The sequence below is a fragment of the Pimephales promelas genome, chromosome 14, assembly GCF_988280905.1.
Source record: "Pimephales promelas chromosome 14, fPimPro1.hap1.1, whole genome shotgun sequence".
Taxonomy (NCBI): Eukaryota; Metazoa; Chordata; class Actinopteri; order Cypriniformes; family Leuciscidae; genus Pimephales; species Pimephales promelas.
The window spans coordinates 25,575,744-25,592,052 of record NC_142782.1 but is presented as its reverse complement, the minus strand read 5'-3'; the positions used below and the strand labels follow the sequence as shown (position 1 = coordinate 25,592,052).

The following is a 16,309-nucleotide window of genomic DNA, read 5'->3' as shown; positions in this document are numbered from 1 at the left end:
AATGTAAATATATTTATGTAAACTTGTGTAAATACATATTCCACAGTGGACATATACCCCGGGTTAAACAGAAAAGGTAAACGTCCATCACTAAAATGCATCTTTGAGCTTTCTTAACTTAAAGGTGCAGTGTGTGATTTTTAGTAACATCTAGAGGTTCGGATTCGAGTTTGCACTAATGGCTCAGGCCACTGCTCACCCCTTCCTTTCGAAGACGCTACGGTGGCTAAAACGGGACAAATATATCGTCATCATCTGAGACAGCAGAGAATAGCCAGAGTAAGCCACACAGAGTAAGGGTGTAACATTGTCACTGTTTCTGTTCTACAGTCCATTATAAACCACACAAAGCCATAGTCAGCCGCACGCCTCTGCATCCCCTAGACACCATTTACTACACACAATAAGCTTTTTTTTCTCTGATGTTGAAAACTCTTCGCGATCGACTTAAAATGCTTCCAAGATCGACCGGTTGGTGATTCCTGTAACATACTGTCTTACGGTCAATGACAAGAGTTCTAATCAGCTATCTCATGAACGTCACCAGCACATTTATCCCCACATAGCAAAGCCATAACACAGCGAGGGAGAAGAACTAAGTTAAATGAAACAATCCAACTACATATTTTATACCACTGACAAGGGAAAAGTCACTACTGAAGGTGTTTATGGTTTGCTTCTAGGTTTCTGCGGCTTCTCTTTCAAGGTAGTGACGAAACGCGTTGTTTGTTCACTGTCGGCTACGGTAAACATGACGTCACAATACCCACGGCTATGTAGATAAATGTCTCATTCTAAGGTAATGAAAACAATATGGTTCATTAAGTAAGTTCTTTATACACCACTGAAGACATAGTTATGGATGTTATATTGCATTTCTGTTAATAGATGCTCAAATTTTTTACACATTGGCCCTTTAACTGAAGCAACCTGTGTCAGATGCCCCAACACCTGCGATATGTTATGCCCTAAATTAATACATGATTAACTAAATGTATTTTTCCATGTACATTTCAGAAATGCACTTGCTGTAAAGCTGCTTTGAAACAATATGTATTGTGAAAAGCGCTGCACAAATAAATTTGAATTGAATTATCAACTCTTGTTAGATAGGATATCATGGGTAGACTGGTGAACACCCAGGCAAAATATTAGATAATATCTCAGATCTAAATCGTTAATTTATGTCATTCAAAAGCGACATATAATCATATAATCCCGAATCATATGCGGAACCAAAGATAGTGGTTTAAAAAGGTAAAACGCTGCGGGACAATAATACGGTGACACCGAAAACGTACGTATTTCCGGCCAGCTCAGCGTTGTGTACGGACTCCGGAGGAGTGTTGTGAAGCTGTAATCCAGACACAGATCTTTTCACAGCTGTTAACCGCTCCACTTACACCTGCTGTGTGTAAATTTGACATTACAGTAAAATGGTGCTGCTGACAATGATCGCGCGGCTGGCGGATGGATTGCCGCTGGCCGCTTCAATGCAGGAGGATGAGCAGGTATGAGCTCAGTGATTTATCAGATTATATCATGTACACTTGGCCTATGTGTGCTGTAGATGTGACAAATCAAAGAGCAATGCCCTGAAAACATGGCGTTTTCTTCTAAAAGTGTATAGTTGTCCGGGATTGTAATCCACAACAGCAGAGAGTTTTTAATCTGGCCGTTATTAGCTTTCAGCAATTCGTCGTTGCAGTGTTTACATTAATTTGAAATAGCTACTTTATTTGGAATCTAACAGTAAATCTGTATCTATTATATTCGTCTCCCTCGTCGTTTATTCTCATTTTGAAAGCTGTAATTTGTCACAGAGAGAAGGTTCATTAATCATTGGATGTAACCGTATAATTTGAGTGCTTTTGATGAGTAACAGCGCCCTCTTCTGTCTTGATTTCAACTCCCAACTGGTTTACTCCGTTTGTTTTCACGCTCCATATTTTTAACTAAATAATTTAAGAATACAAGCAAATAAGTTAACAATATTTCCTCAAAAATTCAATGTTCTGTAAGTTATTCATTTAATGACGATGGCAATGCCATGAGGATTCAAAATGACTATTTAAAAGGATAATTCACTGAGTTCTGTCATCATTTACTCAACTGCTCCAAACCTGTAGGGTATACTTTTCTTCTATGTAACACAAAAGTGTCTATATTTTTCAGAATGCTCATTGCTCTATTTTTCTGTAAAAAAAAAAAAAAAAACTTCAGCTGAACTGCTATAATTGTCCATCTGCAAATCATCTTTTATTTATTTGCTGACAAATAAATAAATAAAAAACATAAACTGCAAATCAGCTTATTTCCTTTGTTTCTAATTTTTACCATGTAAAAACTCCTTTGCAAGGAGTTACCTTGTTTTTGATGTTTCGATGTACAAGACAAAAATTTTGGACTGTGGTAGATTTGGAAGAAATAATGAAAAAAAAAAAATGTGTAGAGTTGTTCCAAATGGTGTTAATGTGTCTAATAGGTGGCCAGCAGTTTCATTACCTTTACAGCAGCCGTTCGATTAAGGTCTAACATCTTTACGTTTCCTCCTTTCATGCTGCCATGAAGGGAAGTGAAAAGGTTTGTTCACCTTTAGATTTGTGAAATCCCTCTGAAGACGATTGAGTCAAATCATGGATAAGTGTAAGATTAAGTGTGCTATCTAATAAATTTGCACTTTTGTTCTTAGATGGGTCGAGACCTCCAGCAATATCAAAGCCAGGCCAAACAGCTCTTTCGCAAACTAAATGAACAGAGTCCCAATCGATGCACCTTAGAAGCTGGATCAATGGCTTTTCAGTAAGTCTACAATATTAAAACTACACTGAAGCTGATTAAATAGTCGCTCATAATAGGTAGGTTTAAACACATAGTGCACAGTGCAAACATCCAATGGGTAAAAAGCTCAATGAGGATTGCTCAACCACAAAGAGTTGCAAAAAGGAAGAGATAAGTTGGCACACCACAAACTTTTCTCTTCCTTTTCATAATAAGTAGGTGATTTCAAGATTTACACACAAAAATATGTGCTAAATGCTAATAAAATATGTCTCTTCCCATCTCTTCTCAAAGCTACGTAATAGAGAAAGGCGTTTGCTATCTGGTTCTCTGTGAGGCCGTGTTTCCTAAAAAGCTAGCCTTCGGTTATCTGGAAGATCTGCAGGCAGAGTTTCACGAACAACATGGCAAGAAGGTGCCTACGGTCTCCAGGCCCTACTCTTTCATAGAGTTTGGTAATAGCCCTCACTCTCTCTCTCTCTCTCTCTCTCTCTCTCTCAATGGCCAGAGTTTCATCTATTTCCTGTCAAGAGATAACCCTGTAATTCTGCCTTCCTATCTGTCCAAAGATACGTATATTCAGAAGACCAAAAAGTCATATATCGACAGCAGAGCACGCAGGAACCTGAGCAATATCAACACAGAGCTACAGGATGTGCAGAGAATCATGGTGGCCAACATAGAAGAAGTTCTGCAGCGGGGAGAGGCCTTATCTGGTAAATAATGCTTGTGATTATTCCTCCCCTCAGTTTCAGGAAATATAAAATGAAATTATTTCTCTCTCTCCCATCTTTAAAATCTGTTTTTGAGAAATGTCGAATACACCCACGAAGCAAAATGAAGTCCAAAAGACGTCTTTTCAACGTCTTTGTCACAACACAGTCGGACGTTGAAAAGACTTCCACTGAGGGGCCAGAATGAAAGTTTTCATGACGTCTTTTTGTGACGTGTTCCTACAAGTTTAAAAACTAGTTCAAATTTGGCCATTGTGGACATGTTTTCAGCATCATTTATGGTCTCATTTAGACAAGTTATACTGTTTCTGGACCAAATAAACACTCAGGATGCATTATATTAAAACTCATGTTTATTTCAATGTAATTTCCTTGCATTATGTAGAAGTTATTTGTTTCATTTTAAATCACCCTTGGTGATCAGTGTTTGCTTTATTGGGCTCTTGGTCCCAGTACTTCTTACTTTAGCTTTTCTTTGGCTGTTGTAACTATTGTAAAGCCGAGAAAAAGTCAAATCAGGTGTCATCAGCTCCTTACTGATGATGATAAAATCAACAAAAAGTGAGGATTTAACATTGTGTTTAGTCTTTATGTCTGGCATTTGTAACCATCAATCTTGTGGAACTGCATTATTTGGGGCATTGGAATTAAAATGATCACTTATTTGAAGGTGAATAAATAGCTTGTGTACAAAAATATATCACATAGTCACACACAGATATAAAGATTTTGGGTATGATTCTCAACAATGGTGACAACCAAAACAAAAAAAAATTGAGAGTCAATGATGTTTTGTACTATGAAAGCTACCCATCATGCATTGCAGCATTGAGCTTTTTTATTATCACCATTGTTGTGACTCGTATGCAAAATGTTTATGTCTGTGTGTGACTAAATGATAGATTTTTACATGTGTAACATTAAACATGTGTAAACATGCTTTTATTAACTCCAAATAATGCAGTTTCACAAGATTGGTGGTTATAAATGCCAGAAACAAAAGTCTAAACACAATGATTAATTTTGTCATCAACAACAAGGATTATTAGAAATATTCACTGTCCTTGCCTCATTTAAAAAATAAATAAATGCATATTTCAAGTATATGATCCTATTTTCAATAATATTTTAATGACTTTATTATGTTTACATTTATTTTAATTGAACAAAGAATGCAAATGCATGAATATATAGGTTTAAATGCAAATGTCATTTGTAGCTTTTCTTTTTATACACTACAGTGCAGGTCAAGTTTTTTTTTAATTAATACTTTTTTTTAAATACTTTTCTTTCTTTTTTTATATAAATTGATCGACACTAAAGACATTTACAATGTTACAAAATATTACTATTTAAAATAAATTCTACAAAAAAACATGTCACAGTTCACAGGAATAAATGATATTTATAATAAAAAATGTATTTTAAATTGTTATAAAAATAAATAGTCAAATAAATGCAAGATATGGTGAGCATAAAAGACCCCAAATTTTTTAAATGGTAGTCTCTCTGTTCATTAAAGACGTCATTCGCCTGAAAGGGTTTAAGATCCCTGAGCAAACCTGCAAAATTCTGTACTGTATTTTTTTTAGATTGCTTCTCTTCACATCTTCATGTTTTTCCCTCAGCATTGGACTCGAAGGCCAGCAACTTGTCCAGCCTGTCGAAGAAATACAGAAGCGACGCTAAGTACCTGAACACTCGCTCCACGTACGCTAAGCTAGCTGCGGGTGGAGTCTTCTTCATCATGCTGATCGTATACATACGCTTCTGGTGGCTGTGAAGCGTGACGGAAATGCGGAGGGAAGAGGGCCTCTTGAGAGGGTTACATGTGAAACGCAGACGGACTCTCAAATGACGACAAGCTCGTGTTGTGTTTTAAAAGCCACAGACTGTCGGATCCGGCTCTTTCCCTCCTAACAGGCCATTGAATCCCTAGCCTGATCCTCACTGGTATCTGTTTAATGAACTATACAGAAGTTAGTCCGCGCTTGCTTGGTGTTTGTGTGTGAGTGAAAGAGCGAGAGAGAATGAAAGTGTGTTTTCTTGTTTGTCTTTGTGAAATCCCTCCGTTCATGAAAATGTATCTTATATACTGTATAACAGTACCATAGATCAGCAGTGAATCCTAAACCTATGAATTAATGATTCATTATGGTAATTCAGTTTTGAAGTTTTAGCACATTGTGGGTTGGAAAGAGGAGTTTGAGAGGCAGCTGCATTATTAAAGCTTTGGTACCCCAACTATCAGCACAAAATGTATTGTACTGTTTGCCCAGTTAGTCCCCTATCTATAAACCACTTATACAAGAATTCAACTCATATCTCTGAAAGCCTCATGAAATGGAGTGGTTTATTAAGTCTTAGTTTGAAATTGTTTCAAATGTACAGTCATGGAACTTTCGATTGGTTCCTTGGTGCAAAAGTTGCCCAACAAACACCACTTGCACTGCAGTGAGATTGCGGTCATGTCCAGTTACTTAATACAGACCAGATCACTGAAACTAGTGTCAGGGGAGAGTGGTGGCTTGCCACTTTTTTTGATTTGGGTCAGATGTAATCCAGTGCGGTTTAGAACTACATATAGTATATATGGATCTGAGGTCCTGACTATTGCATGGTTGTTGATATCTGACTTGGGTTACTACTACAGCTTTTTCTTTCAGAGTTTACACTAGTCTGTATTGTACGTGCGTTGAAGAATTAAACACAGTATCCGACCAGGCGTCCATGTACCAACCAGATGTGGCTAAAATGCTCATCAGAAGAGCATTTGTTCAGCTTACTAAACCAACACTATAAATAAAATGATTCAAACGCAGTTTTTCTTTTCTTTCTGTTTTACAGTTCACTCTGGCATTTGTAAGTGTGTTTTAATCTTTAGACTAGTAGATACAAGTAGTAGACGCATTAGTCTTAATACAAGGTCACTGCCAATCATACCTAAAGAAATTGTATCACTGGCTTTGGGGGGTTTCGTTCCCAAAGTAGGCCATTCATTTAGTTTCATTTCACATGCGTGTTCATACTAGTTCTCTAGAATTACGATTGGAAGGCATGAACTTGGATGGGAATTTCTAACATGACATCCTTAAAAAGTTGTGCGTCATATGTTAAATGTCATGTGGTCTGGTCATAATTACTATTGAAGGGGGGAGGGGGTAAAGGGACATGCAGTATTATTTGACCGCCCTATAGTTTAAATAGTAGTTTTAAAGTGGTTTACATGTATACATTTGCAAGATTATTTTTTTTATAGTTTTGGCGTGCCTCAATGCTGCTTCAGATGCATTTTAAGATAAAAACATGTGTGTGTATATATATATATAGGGTTAGTACCATACTACAGAGCTGTTGAATGCTTGATTCTGATTGGCTGTGAACTTTATAAGGGTGTACAATTATTTTCAGGTAAACGCACGGCTAAAGTAGTTTCAGGCAGGTTTGACCGCATTATAGTTCCATATCACTGCGCATTAACTGTAATAACTGAAAATAGAATCATTTTCTAAATAACCCACATCATTAGGCACATATTAAAACTCTAAAAAAAAATCATATTTTCCCACCTCCGGCTTTTAAAACCTTTTTATTAATTTCAGTATTTTTCAGATTTGAACACCTTTTATTCTCAACCCCATAACAGACAAAATGGACTTGTTTTAAAGAAGGTTTTACAAAAAACTTGCTATAAAACAAACATCCACCTACTGCCCATGTGTCCCTCATAACAATTTAATAACAACAAATGTAATATTTATGATTTGATGAATGAATGATTTCACATTTTTTGAGATTGAAGTTAAAAATAGACAAATTGTGTCATGGTCTCTTTATTTTTGTAAAGGATATTTTAAATTTAGATGTTTAACTAAAACCACAATTATATGGTGTTAGTCCTCCTTAACATGTCAGGTGGTAATCAGCAAGATATGGCTTCATTTTTAATAGTCGGCCCTATTTTTTCCAAAAATAATATTAATGTGACAAGGTTGAGAATACTGTGGCGGTGTTGAAGAACCAGTTTGAAGGCAGCATTGCCTTCAAATTTTTCTTTTTCTTTTCTTTCTCATAATGTGCCCTTGAGATTTTCTGCACAAAATGGCCACTGTTCCTCATATAGTGTAGGAGAGTATACCATATATGGCAGCAATGTAATTAGTACATATACTTATGGATTAAAATTAAATTTGAATAATTTTCCATCTTAATTTTTATGTGATGGGGTTGAGCTTGACAATACCACCAGCCGGCTGCCACCTCAAAAATATTTAAAAAAAAGTATGATACTACTGACCATCTTATGCAACTAAAAAGGCCTGAATAATGTCATTATGCCTGAATTAGGCAAGAGAATAGTCATCATGATGGGGTTGAATTCTGACTGAGGACCATCAAATATTATCTTGAATTTTTTTTAGAAAAATGTTTTTGACAAAGTAGGCTAACACAAATAAAACCTTACAACATTGTCAAAAAATGTTTATGTGTACATTTTGTTAAATATTTTCTAAGTACAAATTCAGTGAAGTACCTCAGGGACCTGACAAAATGCTTAGTTTACAAAATAAATAAGACATTATTTTATGATTCAAATAAAAAAAATAGGTAGGCCTATGTCCATTATAGCCTAATGGACATACCAAAGTATCGTGTAATGTTTCATTTTGGTGAACCACCACTTTAAAAAGTCCGGGGGACTGAAATATTACCGAATCACATGAATGGCCCATCAGAAAATTTGTGTGTGTGTGTGTGTGTGTGTGTGTGTGTGTGTGTGTGTTTATGAAGGAAAGGGTTTAAATGTTTGTCAATGTCCGCTACGTCTTTCCATGCACAACCACCAGAGTGCGCCCAACTGTGAGCATACAAAACCTTCCTGTTTTCCGTTAATGTGCTAAGTTTTCAGCAAAAAGGAAACCGAGAGAGTGAGAGAGATGAGAGACTCGAAGCAAGGTGCCAACTATTTTTTGCAGACAACGAAACGCTGACATTCTTACCCAGTTATGTCTCCGTGTGTGCAGGAAGTGGGTATAGCCGAAAAGAGAAGCTGCCATCGTATCGTGCATCACCAACCACAATGCACAGACTCAACTCTTCACCCCTTAGTTTCTCTTTGCAGAGGGGGAAGTGGGAGTTTGCGGAGGCTGACCTGCTGATAAACACTGCCAGGCCTTGAACTATGCTGGACATTTCTTTGCAGAAATGAATGGGTAGATAACTAACTTGTGCCATGCGTTTTACTTTGTGCTTTTTTAGCAGCAGCTGTCCTTGAGGTTTGCAGAATAGTCTTCTCAGAATAGTCCCCTGTGTATCTTTAGCAGTGTTTTATTCACAATAACTCTTTGTATCAGGCACATGTAGTTGTAGTAGTTTCCAACCCTGCTGTCACCATCACTTTAATTTCCTCCTGCACACTTTGTTACATAGAAAATATTGTGTTATAAGGCTCCTAATAACTTCCATCTAGACAGACACACTAATGATGAGCTTTAAGAGTATATTGAAAAAGTTATAAACCTGGTTAACACATCCCCCCTTTGAAATAAAATGCTCTGTGCCATTGTGACCTGAGAAAATGGTGTAGGCTATCTGTTTTTTTCTATCTCACCTTCGTAGAAGACCTTTATCTGACGCTGTGTGAAGTGTGAGAAGGGAAGTGTTTGCTTACCGTTGATCATCAACACTGCTTGAAAAGTTGCTCTAGTGTGATACAGTCTAGGCTGGACAACAGCCAAGCGCACATTTACAAGATGGGGTTCAGATAAGGTCAGATTCAGAACTAATAGTTGTAATAAGGCCTGAGGCGTGGAGGGAACATTTTCCACTTCTATCTCTTGCTCTCTTTTCCACTTTCTTCCCTTCTCTCTTTTCTGTTGCCATGGTGGCAGGGGTGCGTGACAGTCATGTGAAAACGAAGCCGATTGGATTAAAATACTTGGTGTGATCAGGGGTCGTGTATGCTGCACATGTACTAAACGCACCATAAACTGATTATGCACACGCACAGTGTTTCTGAGCAGTTTACAGGGAAAGTTAGTGAAATTTGTGGACTGGCAAACCATTCTAGTTATTAGTTATTTACTATTGGAGGCCTATTTGGACACACACACACACATGCACATGTAAGTGATTCAGAAGTTTGGGGTTGTTAGGATTTTGGATTACACTTTACAATAAGGTTTCATTTGCAAACATTACTTAAATATTATGTTTACATGAACTAACAAAGAACAATACAGCTACAGCATTTATTAATCTTAGTTAATTTTTACATTTACTAATATATTTTCTGCATCCGTTAACATTAGTTGATTTAATTATGCACTGTGAAATTTCAAATTTTTTATTAACTAACATTAATAAATACTGTAAATATGTAGTTAAAGGGATACTCCACTTTTTTTGGAAATAGGCTCATTTTGCAACTCCCCCAGAGTTAAACAGTTGAGTTTTACCGTTTTCGAATCCATTCAGCCGATTTTCTGATATTTAGAAGAATATCAGTAACCAGACAGTTTCTGGTCTCATTGACTTCCATAGTAGGAAAGAAAATATACTATGGAAGTCAATGAGACCAAAAACTGTCTGGTTACTGATATTCTTCTAAATATCAGAAAATCGGCTGAATGGATTCGAAAAACGGTAAAACTCGACTGTTTAACTCTGGGGGAGTTGTAAAATGAGCCTATTTCCAAAAAAAGTGGAGTAGCCTATCCCTTTAATACAGTTTTTTTTATTTACTTTGGTACTATTTTCACAAGTAAGGTGTTCATTTTCAAAACTCTAAGTGCTAATATCACAACAGATCATCAAAAGTGCACTTTTTTCAAACATTTCATCATGTTTTAAACTGTGTTAGTACAATTCACACAATCACAAGTATTCTTTTCACAAGTGTTTCATCTACATTATTGTTTCATTCACAGTAACTGCCTTTCATAAAGCTCTTACTATCAAACTTTTTATTTGCATCTCTTTTTGTTCAGTTTACTGTAATACTTTTGTCTATTATTTAATCCAACAGATCTTAATGGTTAATCAATTACAGTAATAGCCTATAAAGAACCTTTGTGCCAAAAGGGTTCGTTTTTTTGTCATTATCATCATTTTTTTGCATCACCTTTGCAGTTGAGTAAAAACCCAATGCTACATATATAGAACCCTTTTTTCTAAGAGTGTATATCTATATTCTCTCTACTACTGCAGGTCTTTTACAGAGATGTATATTTACTGTATAATAAAACCTGTATCATCTATTTTTTTCTACAATATTTAATGATTGTATACGAACAATGACACAGTGAAACTATCGGTTGCTTGTGTGTGTGTGATCTATAGTTATGTTTCAATGGTATTTCACAGTAAATTTGTTTTTTGAACCAATGATTGTGCAAGTGCAAGATTTAAAGATGTGAACGCACAATGCAATGTTTTGAACATTAGACAGCCTGTGTTACAAGTGATAACCGTTTTGAGTTTTGTGTCTAGAGTTATGAAAAATGACATCAAGGTTCTGAAAATAGTAGCAAAGTGATTGTAAAAAACTGTAATCATTTGGTAAACCTATAGATTTTCATTTCAGCAATATACAGAATATGGATTTTGAGAACTACAGAAATAAATTGTGTGTTTGTATGAATATTTACAGTAAATTACATGTAACCACACATGATGAGTACTCGTTATAGATAATTGATTTCACATAGTGGTAACCACAATTGACGTAATGTGTGCACTAAATGTTATGTTTTGTTCTCATTTATTTACATTTCATTATAGAAAATATGTTACAATTATATCTGAAAAAGAAAAACTATAATTTGCCTAAATGATTGTAGAGGATGTCTTCATTGATCCTTCACTTGATTACATATATGATGGATATTTGGAAATTATAGATTATGTAAATGTTGGGTACTGTAAGTGTTTTAATGCTTGCCTATAGTAAAACTGTGTAATCTGTCTTTTATAGTACTGTAGCATATTCATTTCAGCACTTCTAAGGCCGATTTGAAACATGTTGCATTGTTTGCTGTTGGATGAACTGATTGTTAAAAGTACTAAACTGAAAGAAGATTATATTGTTGTGTTTCAGTGATTAGACCAAATGTTCTCATTACATATTACAATAATCTTGTGTTTGAAATAATGATTATGTGGACTGAAAACATGTGCAACTGACTGAAAGCATTACATCAGGTTTTGAAAGAATGACTAGCTGCATTACAAGTGTGATGCAGTTTGGATTTTTGTACTAAGAGTTTTGAAAATGTACACCTTACTTGTGAAAATAGTACCAAAGTGAATAAAAAAACTGTAGTTTGTTAGCATTTATTGCTAGTCAATAAATGAGATCGTATTGTGAAATGTTACCAATTATTTAGTTTTTGATGTTTTTGTCTCTAATGCTCATGATAACAGGTAATCAAAAATACAGTACAAACAGCAATATTGTCAAATATTACAATTTAAAATAACTTCTCAATTTTAATATATTAAATCTAATTTATTATTTAAAATTAACATATGAATTTCTTACTAAACATGTGATGTGAGTAACCATGCAATCCTACATGGTTGTTGCTATTACTTTTCTACCAATCATTGCCTGGTAAGTGATAAAATTGACAAAAAAATCAATTGCTTTGAAGGAGAGTTCAAGGAGAGGAGAGTTTGATTTTTTGGCCAAAAGGTGTGCAACACCTTAGAAAAAAACCCAGCATCATGGTGTTTTCGTTTGATATCTTTCTTTCTTGTGTGATGACTGTGGCATGTAATACAAAGTTGCATTGTATTATTGTATTTGATATTTGGTGTGCAGTATGTGGTGGCAAAGATTTGTCACCCAATTCATTTTATTGAATTGATAAAGGTTGATAAATTACATCTAATATCTTATTCGCATGAGAATTGTTTGTCAAGCCATTCTCATTTGTTATAGTGACACTTTAAGCATCATAAATCACACAGCGTCTGTATATAGTACACACAGTGACATTTTGTGACCATATTGTATTTCTGGTTGTCATATTTCTCACAGAATGCCTTGAATGTTAAGGCTTCCTCTTTCTCCTGCTCATTGTTCAAATTGACACTGTGATTTCACCTTTCTCCATCAGCTCTCCTGCTGTCCCATCTCTCCTCCTGTTTCTTCTCTCACGCTCCCTTAATTCGCACCGCTGAGCCAGAGCAGCTGTACTCCAGTCTACAGGGGTTGTAAAAACCAGGGACGAAAGAGGAAGTTCTGAAGGAGCTTGTGAGTTATTACCCCCCAACGTACACATGGGGGCCTGGGAACTGCCCTCCACCCTCGCCAAGCCTGAAACAAGACTGACGGCTGAAGCTTGATGCCCCTTCACCCTGTGTACACAATCTCCATTACACATACTAAAGGGAGTGACCCTCGTACCGAGGTCACACTAAACCTCGTATGTACAACTCATCAGCCATATGGGAGCGTATAGTAATGTGTCACTGTAATTAGGTTAGATCTGTAGGGCTACTTCTTCTGTCCGATTAACATAGGCTTTGAAGAACGTTTCAGGTTCAGTTCACAATGTGTGTGCATAGAATGTTGATTACCACAGAAAAACATGTTATCCCTAATTAAAAAAAAAAATAGATTGTGCTGATATAGTAAAGCACTTACAGTTGAGGTAAACTGGTCCTGCTCTTATACATTAATTCTTTCTTTAAATTAATTGTTTAACCCTTATGATAGACCTGACTGAGTTTTCATTTTCTATATCTTTGCAAGAAATGAATTTCATTATTCAGTATCCCAGGTATTCCTCAATTAACTTGTTTTAGATCATTTACAAATCCAATTTTCCCTTTCTGACTTTTCGAATAAAAATCGTTTTTGTGTCACTGCCCTTCTAATGCGCAACATGGGACGAAAATGACCCGTATTCATTTTTCAGTATTTGAAAGAAATGTGTTTCATCATATTTTAATCCAGGTATTCATTAAACATCTTGTTTTTGATTTCCACAAATCATTATGTTTATTTTTCCTTTCTTTAACAAACACGGTTTTAGTATTTCTACATCAATTTTACACATATGGGTCAAAAATGACCCATATAGGAACCTTTGATATTTACAAATTGTAAAAATATATTTACTGCATAAAACTATTCACCTGTCACACATTTCACAATTCAACACGGCTACTTTTGTATATTTCATGCATGTATGTTTTATTTAATACATTTTTGTCACAGACAATATTTGATATTTTGTGAAAGACTCCTAGATATAGCCTAATAAATGAATGTTTAGGCTAAGGTTACCTTGACCTTGAAATCCATAGTGCAAAAGAGAAACATGTCCAATACTATTAGCTTGTGTTCAACACATTCTATTTTATCTAATGGTAGCTACGTAGGTCAACAAAATAAAAGTTGCAATAGAAAGTTATATATTCAAGTAGATATTGTCGCTGTTGGGCAGAAACCTTGTACCTCCATATTATTTTTTATTTGGTCATAAATCAATGATATCGGTCACATAAGCTGTCGTGTGGTGGCGTTCTGGTGCACTATGGCTGCTGTCGTCGCATCATCCCCGTGGATTGGTAGTTGCACTCCACTAAATCGGTTATATGTGTGTTATGTGTGACAGAATGGCCAAGAAACATATTACAATTGTTACAAGTATATATGTGTTGATCTAAACATCCGTGACATTGGTTATTTTAACTAAAAGTCTTCTTTATTCTTTTGTTCACGCTTGCATAGATCATTTTAGACCCTTGTGTGCCTAGGAAACCAAGAAAGACCAGCAAACCAGGTTGGTTTATTTCAACAGAGAAAAACGGCCAGTTAATGAAACCAGTTATACAGTGAAGATACAATGAAAACAGTTATTTTTGCATTTCTGTTTCAAACCTCAAGAGTCACTCTTTTAACATATATTGAATATGAAATGTTTCTATAACCTCTCCAATATCAAAAAAATAAATACCAATTGATAACCTCTCCAATATATGTCTGCAAATACAGTCTGTTCTGTTAAAAAAGCAGATTTACCTTCAGGAGCACTTACTATGTGTCAAGCTGGTGACTGGATATGGCAGTATTAATAGTGTCCTATCTAGATTAGCTACGCTGCTGTTGGAGATGGTTGAAGTCGGAGGTGTGAATACCAGTCATGCCTGCCATCAAGTTGGATTTATGACACAATTAACCCATGGAAGGAAAACACCAGGCTCACTCACTTTACACTTTCCCCAATTGTCATGCACTTACATGTGTGTCTCTGTGCGTGTGTATATTTATAATGCCTGTAATACACAAATCTGTGTATATTTTGATGTTTTAAGCACATTCATCAGTAGTTTATCTCTTTGTCTCTCTCTCTCTCTTATTCCCTTTGGACTGTGTGAGAGGATACCGAGCATAGAGAATTACTTTGACCTCAGTGCACTTTTAAACCAGTGGGACCAGCCTCATAAAATCAAAGGGCGGCTCATTCAGCGTGAGCTCTAAAACGATTTGCCATACCCTACAACTGTAACCCACATGCGCACACTCGTAATGGGTCATCACAATGGTTCTTACATCATTTTTCTCATATGTACATTGAGGTGCATAAAAAATTAAAACAGATATATGCATATATTATACAAAACAAAACAATAACTTTACTCAAATTAAAACGCATCTTGATTTGCCACACCTGTGAGTTAGATGGATTATCTCGGCAAAGGAGAAGTGCTCACTAACACAGATTTAGAGAGATTTGTGAACGATATTTGAGAGAAATAGGCCTTTTGTGTACATTAAAGTCTTAGAGTTTTGCTCATGTAAAATGGTCAAAAGCTCAAAAACTATATTATAATTAGGAGCTTATTGAGGCAAAAATCATAGTTCATAGTTTGTTAATTAATATTTTGAAAATGAAAAACTATTTTGATAGACGAAAAATGATAAACATCTTGCAGGTTCTGCAAGGGTTGTGTAAATATGAACTGTATGTGTCCGCATGCAGACTTTGACCTTGATGTCACTAATGGGTCCAAGGCTGAAATGGTATGGCCTTCGTTCTTCATGTCTGTAGGTCAATGCTCATAAACAAGAGCACTCTCCTTTTCCCACAGTGCTGTATAAATAGCCCTCTCACCGTGTATGTGATGGCTGAGTAGACGTCACATTTGCAACAGCAAATTCCGCGCACCTGCTCCGGCCAAGACCCAAGGTCCGCTTACAGGACACGGACAAAATTCGCCCCCTTAGGAACCTCACTGCTTTAACTGTCAGCTCTCTCCTTACGCCTTCCTCCAGTAACCTTTTTACTGTCTTTGCCCCTCTGAGGGCAAGTTTTCATACCAGGCTGTTTCAAAAGGGGCCGCAGGCCAACCCAGAGCCCTGACCACTGTGAAACGTTGCAAAGTAGTGTGGTGCTGCGGTGATCCCAACACTTGCAAAAAGTCAACCAAATTTTTGAGAACTTGAAGATGGTAAACGAAATCTCACAGCCTCTTTTAGGCCCTATAATTATTGCTGTATTACATTTCTTGTAAATCTTAAAGATCATTTCAAATTAGCTCAATGTACATTATCACAGACATCAAACAGAAAGCTAATTTGTAAATGGCAGATTATATTTACAAATTTTTGTAATTTTTGTCAGGTAACCTAAAAGGGTTAGCATAATGTTGCAAACGGTACAGACACTCCATTGTGTTCATAATCAGACACACCTTATCAAAAGAGCACAGTATTCCAGCATTACGTGTGTCATTTTCATAATGCTGATGCAAATTACAGGCCCACTGCATGTCACATG

General features: G+C 36.0%; 1 protein-coding gene across 3 annotated transcripts; it reads left to right on the top strand.

The window, feature by feature from the left end:
- Positions 1-1,287: 1,287 nt before the first annotated feature.
- Positions 1,288-6,336, top strand: sec22bb (SEC22 homolog B, vesicle trafficking protein b). 3 transcript variants are annotated; one of them, XM_039677128.2, is made up of 6 exons: positions 1,288-1,511; positions 2,572-2,583; positions 2,693-2,802; positions 3,076-3,236; positions 3,351-3,497; positions 5,144-6,336. In XM_039677128.2, exons 1-6 carry the CDS (start codon positions 1,437-1,439, stop codon positions 5,296-5,298), a joined length of 660 nt encoding a protein of 219 aa, XP_039533062.1. In that variant the 5' UTR covers positions 1,288-1,436; the 3' UTR covers positions 5,299-6,336. The 3 variants fall into 3 exon arrangements, with proteins under 3 accessions (XP_039533062.1, XP_039533069.1, XP_088975859.1); XM_089119733.1 differs by having other exon boundaries at positions 1,291-1,511; positions 2,486-2,583; XM_039677135.2 differs by lacking the exon at positions 2,572-2,583 and having other exon boundaries at positions 1,289-1,511.
- Positions 6,337-16,309: the final 9,973 nt, after the last annotated feature.